The following is a 22,102-nucleotide window of genomic DNA, read 5'->3' as shown; positions in this document are numbered from 1 at the left end:
TTGCATCATTTGCGAGTACTTGTCTGTCAGGAAACAAGTTGTGACAATTGCCCTGGTATATCCTTATCCCGTAATTAGTGGTACGAGAAGGCGGTTGAGGAGGTAATGATTAAATTACTTACCAGTAATTTTAATTACTACAAACACCCTTCTTCTCGTACCAATTCTTATGACCCTCCCTTCAGTTCCTCTTCACGACCTGTTTTCCTTTGAATGGCTTGGGGAAATACAGGAAATGTTGTTGGCTTTGTCACCTTGTATTACCTTTTTATTACGGGTTTGCTAAAACACCTCATCTAGTAAGGATTGGTACGAGAATAAGAGTAATCAGAGTAATGAAGACTTCCAGCAAGTAATTGAATCCTTACTTCATGAGGGCATTGTAATTGTATTTGGTCCCGTCTTCTCTCATTCCAAGCACATGATGGCTCCAAAAAACAACATTAAACATTGACACTAAAAGGTAGGACAATAGCTCTGCAGTCCAGGGACTAATTCAAGTCCTTGGCAAAGGAACTGTTCTTGACCACACAACCTAGCTGTTTCCATCTTAACCAGGTCCATTTAGATATCTTTGTTGAAAACAAATTCTAGAGTTTAGCACTGACAAACAATTAAAATATTTGCTCAGGGAGATACTTGAACACACAGTGCTCTGGAAAGAGTAAAGATGGCGCAAGGGTGATCACAAAACAAAGAAAACAAAGCAAATATTTAAAAAAAATAATAATAATTCTTATTCCAATAAAGAGAGACACATTCCACAAAGCAAAGTTTATGAATGTTGGAAAATATTTAACTGTTTAAAGTCGGTCAATAAAGTCTTTTTACTGAACGATTGATTCTCAACGATGTTTCAACATTGATGAGGTTTGTGCTAAATAGAACTGGACTGAACTGAACTAAATTCAATATCTCTTTTCAACACCGATACCTATATGGAACTTGTTATCCTGACCAAATCCATGCCCCTGTCCATGTGGGTCTACTGCTGCTCCTGTAGTACAGACACAGCACATAACATTACCTAGTATACTAACACCATCCGCACATATGGTTTCGGCTCTGTAAAATGCAAGCAGAAACAAATAGACATCAAAGTAATGAGTTTCAGTATTGGTCTTGTAAGTTGTAAGCCACCTCTGTTCTCTGTTCACTTTGGTCATATCACTGATTTCTGGCCACTATGGCGGGCTATAAGGCTATAGTTCAAAACACTTGGTATGGAAAGCAACTTAAAGATTTGGAAGAAAAAGGTAGGTGTATAGGCATTAAGAGGCATCACTCACCATCAATATTAGAGCAGGCAAAGGTGTGTGTCTTTCAATATGGATCATGGAGAAGAGATGGGGCCACTGCCTCTCCCTCGAGGCTACAAAAAATATCCTGTTGGTGAAAAAAATAAGAGAAGTCTCAAGTCATGCAAAACACATGTGGGACTCAATCATCTTATAAGTTATGAAATTGCTTAGGTTGGTCGCACGCATTAATTCATTGCTCTTTCATACTGACGGCATTCACTCACTTTAGCAGCGCCATTTCACTTTTCTGCACTATTAACTTAAAATACACTATTATTTTTAGTTACTCACTAGTACGTGCAAGTAGTGGATCCACCCGAGCTTTGAGGGAGTGAACTTTTTCACCTGTAGTTTAGATCTGTGACTTCACCCTTAACCTCTGTTTCGGGCATGTCATGTGATAAAAGCTACATCATGATTTATCTCGATTTTGAGCAGCCATATTGTAAGTATAATAAATTTCAACTTAATAGTATATGTGTTTAACATACTTTGACTTGTGTAATAAATATAGCTACAGATGTATGTAGTGTCACATTACCATTCTACATAAAAGAACCTTACTTCTGCATAATGAGTAGATTATAGTTCCACATTAGCTATATTATTCATCCTACTCAGTTGCCTGTTTTATTTGTACAACCCATGTAAATTTAAAATATGACAGTTGCAAGCATGAAATAGGTGACCCATTATTTCCCTGGATAGAGTGGGTACAATTATTCTAATCATACCTAGTAGCAATATATGGGGAAAAATCACTCCATACAGTAAGAAAGAAATCCTTGTCCATAATTTAGGAACACAGGACAGAAACATTTTTGAAACTCTAGAGGCCCGCAGGGGTCTTCAAACTGTGGGGCGCGACCCCCAGAGGGGGCGTGGAGTGTTACAAAGGGGGTCGCGCATTCCCAGTCAAACTTCTTCCCAGGCCCATAGAACTACAAGGGCTTCAGCCCCCCTCCTCCTTGTTTGTGTCTCAGCCCTGGCTGCTGCAGTGCAGCTCGAGCTGCTGTGGGCTGGGCAGTGTCTGGAGTCTTATCTCCGGCACACCCGAGTTTCTGACAGGTCGTTAAAGACCATTTGCATATTTACATGCCCTTGTAAACTGGTTACAGAGGCTTTGTTTTTTTCTGGTTTCAGTACCCCCTGGGCCCCCACTCTGCCTATTCCTTACATTTAAACAGTTTTATCAAGCGGTAGCTGTGAATAAAACTCCAGGAAGTTAAGAATGTCACAGGTCAACAACAAATTAATTTAACCAAGAACAGAAAAGACATTTATACATCTTAAAAAGTTTTTTTCTGTACACCAAGGGGCGGATTTACAAGCCGTTTGCGCCACTTTTGCATCACTTTTCCATGTTAAAAGTGACGCAAAAGTGGCGCAAGGGGCTTGTAAATCTGCCCCAAAATGTTTTCCACTTTTGGCAATTTCTATTATAAGAATAATTTATCTTATAAAAACATTATATACAAGTCCCATTGCATCTCGGCACTCGTGAGAGTTTGGTCCTGTGGATGTTCTGGAGTTGTAAACATTTTAAAGCACTTTAGGGCAGATTTACAACAAGTAACACAGCATGGTGCAGCAAGTCATTTTGCTGCGCTGTGCTCTGTTAGTTTGGAAAGCACAGAGATGCAACATATTTACAAGAATATGTCGCATCTCTGTCCTTCCCCTGCGTTGGCGCACAAGCTTCAGCCATGCGCCGGCGCTGGCACCCTTGCACCATTGTGCAAGGATGCCTACGTCGTGGGGAGATTGTTATTGTGCAGAAAGGGGCCCTTCCTGCACAAAAACAATCACTACAGGCATTTTCCTCTTTTAATGTGTGCTGTAGAATGCAGCACGCATTGAAAGAGGAAAAAATGAGGAGAAATGAAAACATTTCTCCTCGTTGCGCCTCGCTACGCCAACTCTAGGGTGGCGTAGCATTCACACACATCTCCAGATTTACGATTTCTTGTAAATATGGAGATGTGTCTCGTTCAATGGGAAGACCTCTGTCTAGAGTCTAGGGGCTAGCAATAGAGACAGTGAAGATGACACTGACACAGAACAGTTGGATCTGTACCAAGAAGCCTTAAAGCAGTTAGAAGAACACTTTGAACAGAAGATTAATGTTGTTTTGGAGCAACACAAATTCTTCAGTCGAATTCAGGAAAGAAATGAAAAGATTGTGAGTTATATAGCTGTACTAAGAGGTGTGTGATTCGTTGATACATGACCAATTGGTACGATGCACTAACAATATAAAAATACAGGAATAGTTACTTGCATGCAACCCTAATTTATATAAAGCCGTAGAGCTAGCAAAATGTATAGAGCAAACGGCTGAGTGTATCAAAGTTATGAAATAACCTAGTCCTAATTAAGAAGTGAAGGAGGCACACATTGATAGGGGGAAAGAAGGCACAGTCTTAGAGATTAAACAATGAACAACTATGGGAATAAGCACATTCAAAACTAACTCAGAAACAGGAAATTCTAGATGATATCGGTGTGGGACACTAATAATCTAGCTAATTGCCATGTCCGAATTTGAGCATGAAGCAAATGTAACAAGAGCGGCCACTATGCTAAAGTTTGTAGAAATATAGAAAGTAAACCTATAGATATAGTAGGGAGAGAGGAAGAGTTTAGGGATGAATCTGTTTTCCAAGTTGATAATAAAGGAGGCACTACACAAGGTACATATCCCTTATGTAAGAATTTGTTGGATGTGGTAGTAGTTACAGTGTATGTGACTTGTGTTCTCCGTACACTGTCACGGCAAAAAATGTGCATGAGGGTGAATTTGTTAAGAAAGGGTACAACTTACAAGATGCTGATAGTCAAACCCAGTTGTAGAAAGTAGGATCTGCTTCTTATGGTTACCCCCACTGTTTGCTGAATGTGATACTGTTTTGACTTATCGGACTGGGATCCTGCTAATCAGGACCCCAGTTTATCGGCTTTCTCCCTAAACTATTATGGTATGTTCTTTGGTACACTCCAGATTTGATAATGGGGTACCCTTATCAGTCTCTAGTATATGGTACCCATGTACCCAGGGCATAGGTAGATCAGATGCCTCCCATCGGCTGAAGCATGTATTATGCCACTTATGAGAGGCCATGCAAAATTGAACCTACAGGCCTGCCATTGCAGCCTGTGTAAGTTGGTGCATGCACCACTTACTTAAGATATAGGTTTACTATATCTAAGGGTCACTGCACTTAAAACCTATAGGTCACCCCTATAGCAGATCTTAACAATCCTGAAGGCAGGGTGCTTGGTTCCAAGTGAGAAGGTGCCGTTGCATGAGCGGGACACCCCGGCAGCCGACGGAGTCCATTCTCCCGGGTTGTCAGTGCATCAGCCATTTACAACATATAGAGTGGCATTATGCAACCACATGATGACCAACTCTAAAACGGCTGAAAGTAGCCCTATCATGTTTGGTGTCAAACATTGTGGAATTAAACCTCCCACACCGGTAACCAGTGTGGGAGGTATGATTCCACCCCTCAGAAGCGAGCTTCGATGGGTCCCTGGTTTTCCCAATACCAGCCTTCTAGTCCCAGACAGCACAAAATGGTAGCTGCCGACCAGAGACACGTTTCGGCCCTCCGCTGCTGAGCTAAGCTTGAGCAGAGGAGAGGAAGGTAGAACAATAGACATCCTGTCACAGGAGGTGTGACCACCTCCCTGACAGGATTTAGTGTATTAGGGCTGGGTGGGTGTGCATGCCAGCGACCAAATGTCTGCATGAGGGAAACACTTGGTGTCCCTGTGCATAGTCCAGTTCAAACCAGTTCTGGGAGCCCTTGGCTCCTGCTCTGGCGCGAAACTGGATAAAGGGCATGAGAGTAACCTCCCCACTGTCCAGACCCTCCCCATGGAAGGTCCCCTGAATCTCACCCAGCCTATCCCGGGGGTACAAAAGGGCTTACCTGGCTGTAGGACCCTAGGTTCGATGTGGACAAGATTCTGAACCAGAAACTATTGAACTTCGACTGTCTGGACATTCTGGACTTCGCTGGACTTCGTTTGGGCCCGACCATGTCTCCCTCTCAGTCTGAAGCATCGTCTGTGCCCGTGCACCATACAGGATCCATGCAGGACCTGTGGAGCATCAAGTACAACCGTAGGTATCTCCCTTGGAGTGAAGGAGTCACACCCGTGCATTAGCAGGCACCACAACAATACTGTCCCGTCTGCTGACCCTGAGCTCCTACAGACTATGAAGGCGTCAGCAATACAGGAGGCGGGTTTCTACGTCCCTTAAGGTTTGAGCTGCCCTGTCACTGATTTAGAGGTCAGAATCCTTCGTGGGGGCTGCAACACCTGAACCCCTGTTCACTTCGTACATTTGTAAGTGAATATGCTTGTTGGCGTTTCCCAAACAAGGGCATTGGGCTACGAGTAGCCCAAACCTCTGGCACTATTTCCTACCAAGAACTCCGGCCTCCGCGCATTGAGTGCTCTGTGGTCTGTTTGATGAAATCGCTTGAGGTCCTCTTGCGACTCCTCTGCCTCCGGCCTGTGGGTCCACTTGAGGATCAACTTTGCTTTTCTTGGGCTCCCCTGGTTGCTACAGGCCTTCCCTGACTCCCCTGAGTTTCCTGGACCTTGCTGGTTTGAACTGGAACCATCCTCGACCTTCTGCTTGGGTTGCCGTTGCCGAGGTTTGATGCTCCAGTCGGACACCGACCCCTCAGCACTAGAAATCCTTCATGGGATAGCTCATATCCTACTCCTGGTCATCCTCGATGCCTCCTGGTCCCCGTGGCTGCAGAGTCAAGAACTCCATCAACACACCTGAAGCACCTAACATGGGTGGGCATTTGTCTACCGAGCCCCTGGTCACTCCTGAATAACCCAGACTCTATCCCCTCTGCTTTCATTTTTTTTTATTTCACCACAAAAATTATGTTTTTCTTTACAAATACAATACAGTATTTACAATAACTCCTTCCAACCAGCCGTGTGTTTTGTAAGGTCATACACCATTTCTTTATTTAATCATTTATACAAATTAGCTAAAGAAGGTGGAGATTTTAACAACAAAATCAATGAGTGCCACATGAGAAAAACCTGCACTTCCCCCTAATCTTTTAACCCAAAATTCCCTTACTTGTAGGTACTGGAAAAAATGGTTATAACCAATGCCTGACTTATCCTTGATTGTATCAAAGGAAAGAATCACTCCTTCCTCGACCTGGTTGCCAATCTTCCTCAACTCCTTCTGATCCCAATGTTTCATGTATCCATCTTTGAAGATATTGTGGAGTAGAGCATTATCGTATAGAGGAGTATAGTTATTTAGCCGACCTAGACCATATTTCTTCCGGACGATTGTCCATACCTTGAATGCGCTCCTCAAAACCTTTAATCTAACGCTTTTAAAATAGCCATATTCAATCTGTTGTAGAAGACGTCCTCTAGCTTCAGTGCCCATCACTAATTCATAAATAGACACTGCATCCCCCCTCTGAGCCATTTCCAGCGCATGTTACTAGTGTCGCCATCTGCTGTAACATCGATGCCCAATAATACAATTGAAAATTAGGGACAACCCACCCCCTTGACCTCTTGGAAGAGTCAAGAAGTTGAAGGTCCTTCGGGGTTGTTGACCAGCCCACAAAAACCAGGACGTCATCTGATTTAGGGATTTTAACCATCTGCTTTCTACCTCTAATGGAATGGCCCTAAAAAAAGACAAAATTCTAGTAAGAAATATCATTTTAATCACATTACTTCTCCCTAATAATGTAAATTTTAGGTTATTCATTTGGGGAAAATCAACTTTAAGCCTCCGGAGTTATGGACCTAAATTTAAATCAACAGTATTCTCTACATTTTCTGTTATATTTACCCCAAGATATCTTGCCTTAGTGGCTACCCGATAATCAACAAGCTGAACTAAGCTATTTATCACAACTTAGGTTTTACTTTGATTGAGTAAATATCCAGAAAAACATCCAAAACGGATAGCTTCCCTTCCAATTTTGCCCAAGCCATCAGCAGGGTTGGCGTTGGAGACGGCCAAGTCGTCCGCATAAGCAAGGATCTTAGTATCTCCCCCTTTGTTATGCCTAGCTAGAATACTATTATTTTGCTCGATCTTTCTAACGAGGGCTCAAATAGTAAAAATGAACAAGGACACCCTTGCTGAGTTCTGCAGCAGATTGTAATCAGGTTAGCGATACCTCCCATTGCAACCACTCGAGCAAATTGGTTTCGATACATCAGCTGGATGGCCTTGATAAAGCCTTTTCCTAGGCCATTTCTTTTTAATATAGCCCATAAAAAAGGCCAGGAGACCCCATCAAATGCTTTCTCTGCGTCTAACAGAATTAGAGCCATAAGACCTCCGGCACTCTTTGAGGCATCGAACAGAGCAATCATCTGCCGAATATGCTCAGCCGTGCTACGGCCAGGACAAACCCATGCTGGATGGGAGAAACCAATCTCTTGACCACCATAGCTAAGCGATTAGCTAGAATTTTAGCATACATTTTTATATCGCTATAAATCAACGTGATGGGTCGATAAAAGCCTAACTCATTAGTGGGATTGTCCTTTTTTGGAAATGCCGCTATATTGGCCGACCTCTGAGAATCCGGGGCCTCCCCCCGTGCTTGGGCACTTGTAAAGATCTCGCTGATACCCTCATTTAAGCATGGGTAAAAGATTTTATAAAATTCACCGGGATGGAGTCGGTTCCAACCGCTTTTCCCTGTTGGTAAGGAATTAACTGCCCCCCTTACTTCATCCTCTGAGATTGGAGCCTCAAGAAGCACTATCTCCTCTGGAGTTGACCCTCCAAAAGATAAACCCATAACATATTCCGCCAATTCTTTATCCTCATAGCGGGTATCTTCTGTGTATAAATGTTAGTAAACCTCTGAAATGACAAGTGAATCACTAAAGGATCATAAATTGGGCCAAGGATAGGATCCTATATTTCTGAGATATCCCCCTGAACAACCCTCTCCCTTCTGCGTCGGGCCAATAACTGTCCTACCCTTTCATTATTGTCATATAATTAACTGCACCAGACCATGTATTTCCCAGCTGCCATAAGGGGGGAGACTTTAAGATATGGCTGGGCAGAACAGAGGAATAATAATAGATTAGAACAGGATTTATCTAGGGAATTAGCAGAAGCCGAAAGTCAATTAATTGCGACAATTATAGCTGGGGGGTCTAGAAAATGCACAAGCCAGAAACGCAGTGGGAAAATCTGCAATGACTCTGCTTTCAGGTACCCTTTAACAAGAATCCACCTTTGTATTCCAATGGACACTTTTCTTCCTTCCAGCAACGGCTCTTCTTCCAAGTCCTCTATCGGGTTCAATGGCGGATTCCGACGCCACTCCAGACCTATGCGCCCGGCTTCCCTCGGATAGGTAACTTGGGTACCTCGTATCCACAGATGGGGTGGATCTCCAACCTCCTAACTTCCATGGGGGTTCTTCAAAGTCCAAAGGGTCCTTAAACTCTAAAACTTTAACTTCGACTTCCCCATAGAATTGTACAGAGCACGCAGTTGTGTTTCCACACAACAACCGTCCATCGTAGGGTCCCTACTTACTCACCTTGGGTGGTTCCTTGGCATTCCAGCAATTCTACAACCTTTAGACACTGTCTTAACTTGCGTTGTGGTTCTTATACCAATATTTTAGTATAGGGGTTGGTCCCCCCCGGGGCCCACAGTGTATTCGTGCTATTTACTGTCATTCCTATGCTTAAGTATTTTGTGATTATCTCTGTGTAGGAGATACTGTGTCATACTAGAGAGTGTTATATTAATAAATACATATTTTCTATAACTACTGTGTGGTTCTAATTTCATTTAACCAATACTATAAGGTTGCATTCTGGAAAAACAAGCTGCTTAACATTCTTCAAGACTAAGCCTGAAGGCTGCTCTCCACAACTACCACTTGGATAGCTTTCTAAGGTTACCTGTGACCTCTTAAATCACCATAAGGCTTGTTTGGACTGGTGCAAGGGGCCCACTTTAATTAGTGGACAGCATATACCAGGACAACTTCTCACACCAGTGGATCCTATTACTTTACTAGGCATGGCCACTATGAGGATAGAGTTCAAAGGACGTTTCACCATTTGGAAGATTTACGTGACAGCACAGGGTTCCAATTTGCTGGGTTTGAGATATCAAAGCGAGTTCGGGATAAAGTTAGACCCTAACAATGCTGAACAAGTACTTCTATGTGAGAGGTTGTGCACAGGTGATGACATTTGCAGGAATTCCCAGAAGAGCTCAATGACAATCTAGGGTGCTTAGAAACCTTTCAACACAAAATCACATAAAAAAAATGTCCTGTGGTACACGAAGTTAGGCCTTTTCCTCATCTCATGGAATAACCTTTGAGGGAGGAACTTAGGAAAATGGTAAAACAAGGAGTAATTGAACAGATAGAAAACTCTGAGTGGTTTGCTCCAATTGCAGTCACACGTAAAGCAGGGGGAAAAGGAATAAGGTTAATTATGAACCTCCGAGACCTCAACTCTAGCATTTGGGTGGATAGATTCCCCTTCCAGACGATAAATGAAATATTGTGAACTATGAGGAAGGCTGGCTATTTTATTGTAATTGATTTGTCACAAGCATGCCATCAAGTAGAGCTCCACCCAGACTTTAGGTCTTGCACATCTTTCGGAACTCTTTTTGGAGCTTACAGATATCTAAGAATGCCTTGTGGCCTAGCTTCCAATGCAGTGGTTTTCCAACGTATAATGCAACACATTTTGGAGGGTCCTAAAAATGTTCTTGCTTTCAAAGATGACATTTTGATTTATGGCAATACTAAGAAGAACATAACCACATTTTAAGGTCTGTTTTGACAGTACTCAGGGAGGCTGGCCATACGCTAAAGCTGGATAAGTATCAAATTGGTGTTGGATCGGTCACCTATCTCAGCCACACTATCTCCAAAGATGGAATAAAACCCAAATTTGATTTGATTAAAACATTCATGGAGGCTCCTCCACCTTCTAATGAAGAGGAACACAAGAAGTTGTTTTTAGGACTGGTTGAATACATGTCCAAGTTTATCAGAAATTTAGCAAAAAGAGTGGCACCTTTACAAGAATTATTAAAAAAGGGAGTACACTTTGTATGGGATAAACAAGAGCAAGACACATTTGACTAGACTAAAAAAGCTATAGCTGCAGCTCCACCCTAGGTAATTTTGATGTCAAGAGGAAGACAATATTGACAACTGATGCGAGCACTAGGGGGTTATAGGACATCCTTACACAAGTTGTCGATAAAGTAGAACAAGTGGCAGCATTTGCATCACATGCACTCAAAGGGGTAGAGACTAATTCTTCTACTATCGAGAGGGTAGCCCAGGCCTGCTATTGGGCCATCTTACACTTTAAGTACTTCTTTTGTGGACTACCTTTTACCCTATGCACCGTTCACAACCTGTGATGCACATTTTTTCAACCAAAGGTATCAAAAACACAACACCAGGTATTTCTGAATGGGTGCTTGGGCTGGAAGGGTATAACTACAGAATAGAATGCATTTCAGGATATAAGAACCTAGCAGCCGATTGCCTCTCAAGGATGCCCATAGAGAATCATCAAGCCCATGAAGAGCGTCAAGTGAATACCGCTTTGGAAGTAGTGTTAGCAGGCATCAGTAAAGAAGAATGGGAGACAGGAACAGAGGAGGACAGAACCTTAACCAAAGTGAGAGACAAAATTACCCATAGCTGGCCTAACAAACAGTATGGGTTATCAGAAGATTTACAGAGTTTTTGAAGGGTCAGGCAGGAATTCAACATTGAGAGTAAACTAATAAAAGGGGTAGACAAGTTTTTACCACCCAGAAAGGTATTGGATAGGATAGCTGAACTTGCACATGAATGACATCCTGAAAGGAGTCAGATCAAAAGCCAGGTCAGAGCCCATTACTGGTTCCCAGACAAGAACACCCTTTTAGAGAATACAGGGAAGGACTATATAACATGCTCAGGGTGGCAAAACATAAAAAGTTAGGAAAACGCCAATGTCCCAGAAACAAGTACCAAGTAAACCAAGGAACAAATTAGCAGTAGATATTATAGGACCTCTTAAAAACTGTACATGGCATGATGGGTACATGATAGTATCAATAGACTGCGATTCCCATTGGATAGTAACCAGAGAAGTTCATTCTATTACTACTAAAGTGATGATCCATTTTCTCATGGACACATTTTTTATGGAGGGCATACCAAACACTTAAATATCACACAAAGGAGTGCAATTTACCTCTGAGGAGAATAAAGATTTCCTAAAAACTTTATCTGTAACTCATTTAACCACAGCTTTGTAATGTCTGAGAGCCAATAGGTTAGTAGATAGAACCAATCAGATGATTAAAGATAACTTACAATTAGCCACTGTTTCAGGGGCATCCATGGACTAATGGTCCAGAATATTGTTGCATAAGGGGGCAGTTTGAGAAGACCTGAGATTACTTGTTAGCCTGCGCTTAGGACCAATATGTACAAGATCTGATACTGGTATTACTCGTGAGATAACAGAGTTGGAATCATTTGTATAAGGGTGAAGTGGACACTCAACCACTTTACTCCTTAAACCTTCTTTGTCTCATACATTCAAGAATGAAAATATTCTCTAGACTCTTTCAGGTGATGGATTTTCTCCCATTTTTAAATAGTTATATAAAACCAATTGGCCCCGATCTAAACACCCCCACTGAAGGTATGTAAGTCCCACAAGATGGTTACTTTTTTCTGAAAATTTGCTAAATTGCATGACCACAAGCCCATCCTGAAGGCAAGATACATCTGCAACTCCTGACTCGTATCATCATTCAATCCATGCACCCAGACGGTATTCCTTTTAGGATACCCCTAAATCATTACCTTGCAGATGCGAAAATCCCTCCATTCAGAGTTCCAAAGCATGACAATGCCACCAGGATGGGGATGGCTGGGGAAAATCGGTTGAGAGCAATATCAGCAAAGCTCTAGAATAGAAAATAAGATATGTTTAGATCACCGACCAGAGCAGAGAACATATATGGTCGTTTAGCTCAATATGCTACATTAAAATTTGAAGTCAGAACACAACTTCATACACATTTTACATTTCTTTAAAATGTGTCTCACTACTTAAAATGCAGGTGTTGTTCTGCCACAATCAGCAGCTCTTCAGTAGAACTCTGCATAAATTGAGCATCAGACTTACCTGCTCCCAAGCACAGGACTCATCATATTTTCAGGAAGGTCTCTCAGGTCATCACGCACATGCAGTCCATGAGGTCCAGAACACAGGACTCTACTGCTCTTAAGCACAGTTCAAAATACTTGAATCGTCCACGTCACGTATCTTCTGCAGTGTAGGACTCATACATTCGCAATGGCTTTCAAACACACAGTACAGTTTCAAGAATGGAAATAAGCTCTCTTTTACCAGATATGGTTGCCCTACTGGACAGGACTAGTGCTTTCCAGCACAAGATGAGGTTGCTGTCTACCACAGGACTGCTGCTCTAAAGCATTATCAGGTACATGCTTCAACCATTTTTGCAAGCGCAAGCGGTGCGATTCGCAAAAATCGTCTATTTGTGCCCGCAAAAAAGGGCATTTGCAATGCATGAAGAGTCAAGGCACTCGTAATTTGAGAATTTGCAATTAATTGCGAGTTCTCAAATTGCGACTGCATTTAAGGAATCGCATTTTGCCATTCCTTAAATGAAATGCAAGAACTACTTTGAAGTAGCGATTTCGCTACTAGGGGGCGCAAATTACCATGAAGTTGAACTTAATGGTAATTTGCAAAAACTTTGAAAAATGCACTAAAGTCCATTTTTCAAAGTCGTAGGTTACACTCACACATGTCCTTTTGACATGTGTGTGCCCAACATTTGTGCACAGATCAATTTCAGGGGAGCAAAAGGGTATCATTTTGACACCCTTGCACCCGTGAAATTGCATGAGAAAATTTGAGAGATCGACTGGTACTCGTAAATATAGGCCCATAGGAACGAATGGGAAGGCATTCCTTAATTGCGACTCGCAATTTGCGAGTTGCAATTAAGAAATGTTTAGGAATCGCTATTTGTATAGCGATTCCTACATGCATAGGCTTTTGCTATTCCTTAATAATCGCAATTAAGGAATCACAGCAGCCTTCCTTGATGCATGTGCCAGTATATGAGGTTCATCTTTGGCATAGTCCTCATAATCTTCAGCATTAGAGGTGGTCGCTGGATAGCACAGAGCTCCTCTTCTAGGACACCAGCTGGGTTCCCTATAGCACAAGGCCTGTGCTCACCAGCACTGGATGATGTTCCTGTATACCACACGTCTACTCTTCTGCAGCACTGGATAAGGGTGCACTAGAGCACATCCATTATAATCTCCTGCACTAGATGTGGTTGCTGGATACCACAGGACTACTTCTTTCTGGCACTAGATGGAGTTGTTCTATAGCAGAACACCAGTCCCCATCTGCAGTAGATGGGCTTACTTGATAATACAGTGCTACTGCTCTTTAGCACTGGTTTTTGTTGTCTTATAGAAGAAAATCAGTAATCTTACACTTTGGTTGTTACATACTACAGGACTCCTGCTCTAAGGCACCAAATGTGGGTGTCTATTGCACAGGACCAATGCTGTCCAGCATCAGACATTGTTGCTATATAACTCAGGATTACTGCTCTCTAACACTGAATAAGCATGCTCTATAGCATAGTCCAGTTCAAGTTCAAGTTCAAGTTCAAGTTCAGGTATTTATAGAGCGCACTACTCACCCATAGGGTCTCAAGGCGCTAGAGGGAGGGGTTGACTGTTTGTCGAATAGCCATGTTTTCAGTTCTTTTCTGAAGGAGATGTGGTTCTGAGTAAGGCGGAGGTGGGTGGGGAGTGAGTTCCAGGTATTGGCAGCCAGGAAGGAGAAGGATCTGCCGCCCATGGTGGTTTTTCGGATGCGCGGGACTGCGGCGAGGGCTTGATTGGATGATCTTAGTTGGCGGGTGGGGTGGTAGAAGGACAGTCGGGTGTTGAGGCATTCGGGTCCTAGATTATAGAGGGCCTTGTGTGCGTGGGTAAGAAGGCGGAAAGTAATTCTTTTGTTGACGGGAAGCCAGTGGAGGTTTTTTAAGTGACCGGTGATGTGTTCTTGGCGCGGGAGGTCTAATATGATTCTTGCTGATGCGTTTTGGATGCGCTGGAGCTTTTTCTGTAATTTTGTTGTAATTCCGGCGTAGAGTGTGTTGCCATAGTCCAGTCGACTTGTGACCAGTGCATGAGTGACAGTTTTTCTTGTTTCGAGGGGGATCCAGCGGAAGATCTTTTTGAGAATGCGAAGGACGTTAAAGCAGGAGGACGATACGGCGTTGACTTGTCTGGACATTGAGAGAGAGGAGTCTAGAATGAAGCCGAGGTTGCGTGCATGGTCTGTGGGTGTGGGCGCTGATCCCAAAGCGGAAGACCACCAGGAGTCATACCAAGCTGAAGGGGAGGATCCTAGGATGAGCACTTCCGTTTTGTCTGAGTTGAGTTTTAAGCGGCTCTGTTTCATCCATTCGGCTACTTCTTTCATACCTTCGTGAAGGTTGTTTTTGGCGGTGTTGGGGTCCTTGGTGAGGGAAAGGATCAGCTGGGTGTCGTCGGCGTAGGAGATGATGTTGAGGTTGTGCTGACGTGCGATGGAGGCGAGGGGACTCATGTAGACGTTGAAGAGGGTGGGACTGAGTGAGGAGCCTTGAGGTACGCCGCAGATGACTTCGGTGGGCTCTGAATAGAAAGGGGGGAGTCGGACTCTTTGGGTTCTCCCGGCTAGGAAAGAGATGATCCAGTCCAAGGCTTTTCCTTGAATGCCGATGGTATTGAGGCGTTGTATTAGGGTGTTATGACAGACAGTGTCGAAAGCGGCGGAGAGGTCGAGTAGAATGAGGGCCACTGTTTCACCGTTGTCCAGGAGTGTTCGGATATCGTCGGTCGCCGCAATGAGGGCGGTTTCGGTGCTGTGTTTGGCTCGAAAGCCGTTCTGTGAGGGATCCAGGGAGTTGTTGGATTCAAGGAAGGCTGCGAGTTGGCTGTTGACGGCCTTCTCGATGACTTTGGCCGGGAAAGGGAGGAGGGAAATGGGTCGGTAGTTTTTCAGTTCTGAGGGGTCTGCTGTTGGTTTTTTCAGAAGGGCGCTGAGTTCGGCGTGTTTCCATATTTCAGGGAAGGTGGCGGAGTTGAAGGAGCAGTTGATGACATCGCGGAGTTGGGGAGCGATGATGGAGTCAGCTTTGTTGAAGATGTAGTGGGGGCAGGGGTCCGAAGGTGAGCCAGAGTGGATTGAGTGCATGAGGCGAATGGTGTCTTCATTGGTGATCGGGTTCCAGGTGTTAAGGTAGTTAGTTGGAAGGGTGGGATTTGAAGGGGGTGGGGTGAGTTGTTCATTGGGAGTGTTCTTGAAGCTGTTGTGGATGTCGGCAATTTTGTTGTAGAAGAAGGAGGATAGCGCATCGCAGAGGTCTTGGGAGTTAGTGACGTCGTTGGATGCCGTGGGAGGGTTGGTGAATTCTTTGACGATATTGAAGAGTTCCTTGCTGTTATGGGAATTGTTGTCAAGACGGTCCTTGAATGCTGCTTTCTTGGTGTGTCGAATCAGTTGGTGGTGTTTGCGGATGGCTGTCTTGAGGGAGGTCATGTTGTCTGAGGTTGGTTCTAATCTCCAATTCTTCTCCAGGGTGCGGCATGTCTTCTTGGATTTTTTAAGTTCGTCATTGAACCAGGGGGCCTTTTTGCTGGATGATTTCATCTGGTGCTTTTTCAGGGGTGCTAATTCGTCAGCACTGTGGGTGATCCATTGCCTGAGGTTGGTGGCCGCTTGGTTTGGGTCCATTGAGAGGGTGGGAGGGTTTAGGTTGAGTGATGAGAGGAGTTGGTCAGAGGTGATTTTGTTCCAGTTTCTCCGAGGAATAGGTTGTGGGTGGTTGTGGGTCAGGGTGGTTTTGTAGCTGAAGTGAACACAACTGTGATCCGTCCAGTGGAGAGCTGTAGTGCGATCGAAGGAGATGTGCTTGCTGGAGGTGAAGATAGGGTCGAGCGTGTGTCCGGCTGTGTGAGTGGGGGTGTCAACAAGTTGTTTAAGTCCAAGATTGGACAGGTTGTCCAGAAGAGTGGTGGTGTTGTTGTCGAGAATGTTGTCAAGGTGGTAGTTGAGGTCTCCTAGAAGAATGTAGTTCTCTGAGGCCAGGGCGTGCGGGCTGATGAGGTCAGTGATGTCGTCGCTGAATTGAGATCGGGAGCCTGGGGGCCTGTACATGAGGGTTCCTCTAAGTGTGGTCCTGGGGTCGGTGTGGATCTGAAAGTGGAGGTGTTCGGCGGTAGCAAGGTTGTCGTCAGAGCTGGTTGTGATTTTGATGGTGTTTCTATGGACGATGGCGATACCTCCTCCACTTTTTTTGTTGGTGCGGTCTTTTCGAATGATCTTGTAAGCGTTCGGTATGGCTATGGCGATGTCGGGGGCGGAAGATGCATTCATCCATGTTTCAGTAAGGAAGGCGATGTCAGGTGACGCAGTGTCGATTAGGTCCCAGAGTTCGGTTGCGTGTCTGTGGACCGAGCGGGTGTTGAGTAGGATGCATTTCAAGTTGTTGGGTTTGGAGCTGTGAGTGGGGGAAGTGTGTTTGTTGAGGGTCCTGACGCAGTTGAACTTACAGGAGAGGCAGGAGAATGGGCCGTGGGTACGTCCTGGGGTAGCTGCGCAGCAAAGAGGGGTGCGTCCGGTGTTGAGGGCGAGGAGAGTAGCGGCAGCATAAGTTACTCTGGGGGGTTGAGAGCGGCATAGAGCAGGGGTACGGGCGCTGGGCGTGGTCCAGGCGCGGACGGGCGGAGACGGGCTTACCTTTGGCGCACCTTCGGCGCGGCCGCAGCGCGTGGACGCTGCGCGTTGGGACGTCAGTCTTAAATGGACAGTGGAGGGGGCGGAGCGTGGGAGGGGCCGCTGGGAGGTGGTCTCGGGGAGGTAGAGGCGGGCCAGGAGAGCTGATCACAACAACAAGATGGTGGCGGGCTGAATCAAAACGAGATCGGGGCACAGTCCGAGTCAAGCCTGAGCATATACTGCAAAGTAACACACCACTGGTGGGTCCGGCTAGAAGCGCTAATAAAAACAAATGCCAGGCGGCTCACGAGTAATTGTAAGCTCTAGTTGCGTGCAGAAGCGCTACGTTAATTAATATGTGCAGCAGGCAGCAGCAATTAAAGGAACCAGTTCAGTGCAGGAGCGCAGTATGCAGTCAATGCTAGCAGCGCTGAAATGATTTTAAATTAGCAGTTAACGATACCAATACTCCTTCAGGGGCCAAGGGAGCGTGGGGAGCGTGGGGAGCGACCGTGCAGGAACGAGTCCAGGCGGTCCAGCAATACACAAGGGCACTGGATAGCACAAGACTGCTGCTCTATGACACTAGATGTGGTTGCCCTATAGCACAGGACCAATACTCTCCAGCACTACATGAGGTTGCTACATACCACAGGGACAGGACTACTGTTCTCCCGCAAAAGATGAGGATTCTATATAGCACCGCTATTATAATGTCCATCACTAGATGGTGTAAATGGATACTAGAGAACTACTGATCTCTTACACCAAATGTGGTTGTCCTTTAGCAGAAGACCAGTCCTCTTCTGCAGTAGATGAGGTTGTTGGATACTCCATGGCTACTGTTTTCTGGCACTAAATGTGGTTGCTATGTGACATAGGCCTGGTATTCTTCATCGCTGTGTTTGGTTACTGGATAGCACAATATTGCTGCTCTCTAGCACTTGATGTGGTTGCTTGATGGCACAATCTCCTACTCTATGGCTCTTGACGCTGATTGTTTTTAGAAAAAGACCCACACATTTCATGCCTACCTTGAATATATAGTCAATATATAGTCAATATATAGTCAGAACTTCCCTGATCTCCAGCCTCTCTTCTAAAGGTTTTTTAAGGCAGGGATCCTCTGCAAGCTTAGATGCTATACTTTGCAGAACTAGGTGTGAAGGCTGTATAGCACAGGACTTTCCTAATTTATATGACCCATCCCTTCCAGTGCCTACCTTGAATACTCTATAGTCAGAACTCCCCAGATCTCCAGCATATCTTCTAATGGTTTATAAGGCAGGGATCATCTGCAGGCTTAGATGCTATACTCTGCGGAACTAGGTACAAAGGTTGTATAGCACAGGACTTTTCTAATTTATATTATGCTGAAGCCTTTTCTGCTAGTGTAATAGTCTCATGCTTTGTAGTATTCACCTTCCTGCCATACAGCACTACTGTGATGCTCTGTAGCAAAGACTGGCCCACGAGCGAGCACTCTAATATGAAGCTCCATAGGCAGAGCATTCGCCTGATTATCAGCTTTTTATTCCGATGCCCTATGGCACAGGACTCACCAGCACTACACCTTCCTGCTCTTCAGCACATGCCTCAATCACCCTTTATAACAGGGCTGTGTGCTTCCCAGCACTAGAGGTTGACAGATACGGCGAGTAGCCTCCCACAAGCAAAATGAAAATGAACAATGCACTGGGGCAATGTTTTTGCTAGGAAAGGCTATCACTGCTCCACAAGCTGAAATACGTCCATGTTGAGGGCAGGCATACCAGCCCTCCCCCCACATCCCACTTGACCTGAACATTAGGAGAAAGACTATGATGTGAACCTATACTTTCATTGCCTACCAGCAGCTGTCTACTTATGTGACGTCTCAGAAAAAGAGGGAAAATCAGCACCATATTACATTTAATATGGAGTAACTAAATAAAAACAACTACAAATGTTGGATACCTTTTCACTGGGCTCTGGAATTAGCTGGGGGTCCTCTCCCCAAACCTGTGATAAAATGTTCAGGATTTCACATTGACTCAGATCTCTCAATGACTGCCCAGATCGGGTCAGTTACCCCCTCTTGCTTTGTCCAACTCGGCAAGCTGCGCAAGATCAGAATCTTTCTCTGCAAAGATGCCTGCACTCAAGTAGTGATTACTCTTATCTTTATCTAAAATCGATTATGGTAATGCGCTTTATCTTGACCTCCCACAAAAGCAGAAACATCGTCTTCAGATGATTCAAAATCAAGCAGCTAGAACCATCCATCTTCATGATAGACAAAGTCATATTAGCCCACTGGTAAAATACCTTCAGTGGCTCCCAGTGGAACAGAGAGCTATGTTTAAAACTGGCTGTCTTCTCTTTCGAGCTATTCAGGGAACAGGGCCCAATTTCATCTCCTCACGTATCAGCAAGTACTCTCCCCAGCGCACTCTGAGATCTATGCACTTGAATCTCCCGGTGGTTCCCAGATTCAAACGCAAGCGCATTGGCAGGACCCATTTCTCCTTCTTGGAACCGAGGTTCTGGAACTCTTTGCCCATCTCAATGAGGCTTGAGGTGGATTACATGCGCTTCAGAAAGAAGCTCAAAACATGGCTGTTTACTCTGTCCCATAACTAGTTGGCTTCCTGGCCTGGAAGATCTCTTTTCGGAACCTCAGTGCCAAGAAACCTGCTGGTGTACGTGCGCTTCAATAAATACCCAAAATAAATACCCAAAATAAATACCCAATAAACCAGCGCCAAGAAACCTGCTGGTGTACGTGCGCTTCAATAAATACCCAAAATAAATACCCAAAAATAACATAACATAGCATAACATAACAAATGTATCCAACGAAATAAGAATCATGCATTAAAACCACCAGAATTCTGACTCCACCAAATTGATCAATAGTGACACTTGCCCCATAAAGTTTCTCCATAATCAACCACATTATTCAAAATCTGAAACAAAAGCTTTAAAATATCTCAATGAGTCTTTCGTTGCTGATAAATGTACAAGCATTCAAAACAACACCCAGGACTAACACTATGGGCCCGATTCACAGAATGAATTTAAGACTCAATCCTAAACTTACTACTATTTTGGTATTCACAGAATGCACTTACTACTTTTGGCATTCACAGAATGAACTTACTACTTTTGGTATTCACAGAAGTTAGGATTTTGTCTTAAGTCTGTCTTAAGTCTGTCTTAAGTTTGTCTTAAGACAAACTTAAGACAAAATCCTAACTTCTGTGAATACCAAAAGTCGTAAGTTCATTCTGTGAATGCCAAAAGTAGTAAGTGCATTCTGTGAATACCAAAATAGTAGTAAGTTTAGGATTGAGTCTTAAGTTCAGTCTGTGAATCGGGCCCATAATTCTAAAAAAAAAGAAAATTTAATATTTCAGAAGGGCTTCACCACCCCCAAAATCTTGAATTGCCAAAGACGCATCCATCACACTTGATGATCGTGAGAGCCTCCTCTTCAAAGTACATTGAAAAATCACATTTAAAATCTACTCCAATGGAGAAGTCATGATCCAGGGACTAAAACCTTGGAAGTCTGAAAGGCACATAAGGCAAACTAAAGCTATCCAATTAAAATCATAGAAGCACACACATAACAAGACCCCAATAATCAGACACCAACTGCGAACCACCTGAGGCTCACTGCAAGCTCAATATAATTGATATGCCAGCCCACCACCTGCCATCACCAAGACTCAAATGCAAGAGTTAAAAACCCAAAGTTATTTACTTTGAGCTCTAGTCATTCCCCAGATCAATGTCATGAACAAAGACATCAATCTGCAGCTCTCCTTTTGCCAGTGAATCCTGCAACTCCTACTAACCTACCGCTGGGTAGAGATGAAAATAGGCTTTGTGATGTCCTACCCCAACCATTGTCACATTGCAAACACCAGACTCAAAAGTAAGTTTATTGGAAGGCTTCAAAGGCCCCAGATTTGAGTGGTTAGAAGATGCCTAAAGTGTCTGCAGCATAACCAGATGAAACCAGCCTTAAAACAGCTCCACTGGCTTCTGGTAGAAGTAAAAATTTAATTAATTTCCTTGGTATCATGAACGTGGCTTCTGAGACTGTAATCCAGAGCACATGAGGAAGCTGGCTGCAAATTATGTGCCAGTCTGAAAACCTCAATAAGCAATGGAACACCTTATCTCACAGTGAGCTTAGATGGAAGAAATAAGGAGGGAGATCTTTGAGTCCAAGGCCCCGAATTTTGAAGTCAAAGAACCCTAGCCTTAGGTTGGAAATAAACATTTTATGAGAGGCATAAAACACAACCGTTTGAGAGTGCATTAAACTATACCCCACACTTAAAGGGGCAGAAGCTGGTCTCTTAGTCGCCAACGTCTGTATTTAACCGTAGGCACATAGGAGACTTGCAGCAGTTAAAGAAACATCTGAGTGAACATAAAGATTCATAAAATCTAGATCAATATTATGGAGCTTTTCTGCATACTGCTAATGATTCCTATAGAACTAGGCACTCAATTTAATATCTATCATGTTTCGTATGCACAACATCAGAAGTCATATCCTTGTGAACATGATGCACCTGTCCACAAAAATATACTCTACATAACACAATCCCTCCATCAGACAACACGCATTCTCTGTTTAACACAACTACATGTGCACCATGGTACAGGTACTGCTGGCTCTCCATATGAAGAATCATATGCATAAGAGACTTCACTATTTTCTGGACATGCCTCCAAAGTTTTCTACCACATGATTTTTGGTCTGCCCACCTGGAGCCATGTTCTTTGCAATAACTGTCTTACCTCCTTTCCAGCACTGAAAGGACATACTCCACCTCAATGAACTCACAGTTTGTGCAGATTGCTCACTCATAGACCAAGAACCTCTAAAGTTCACAACCACAGCACAAGCCCAAGTTTCATGTTATTCAGAGTGTATG

General features: G+C 44.0%; 1 protein-coding gene across 1 annotated transcript in view; it reads right to left on the bottom strand.

Annotated features, from left to right (window-relative positions):
* Positions 1 to 22,102, bottom strand: part of LOC144769361 (cystine/glutamate transporter-like) — a 368,176-nt gene that overhangs the window by 136,334 nt on the left and 209,740 nt on the right. Inside the window, exons 8-9 of the mRNA XM_078653416.1 lie at positions 12,203 to 12,306; positions 1,290 to 1,386 (exon numbers count right to left, since the gene is read on the bottom strand). Coding sequence (XP_078509542.1) covers positions 1,290 to 1,386; positions 12,203 to 12,306 — 201 coding nt within the window. The remainder of the gene's footprint in view (positions 1 to 1,289; positions 1,387 to 12,202; positions 12,307 to 22,102) is intronic.

This window comes from Lissotriton helveticus, chromosome 1_1 (assembly GCF_964261635.1).
Source record: "Lissotriton helveticus chromosome 1_1, aLisHel1.1, whole genome shotgun sequence".
Lineage (NCBI taxonomy): Eukaryota > Metazoa > Chordata > Amphibia > Caudata > Salamandridae > Lissotriton > Lissotriton helveticus.
Note: the sequence above shows the minus strand (reverse complement) of the source record. Positions and strands in the feature narration are given on the sequence as shown.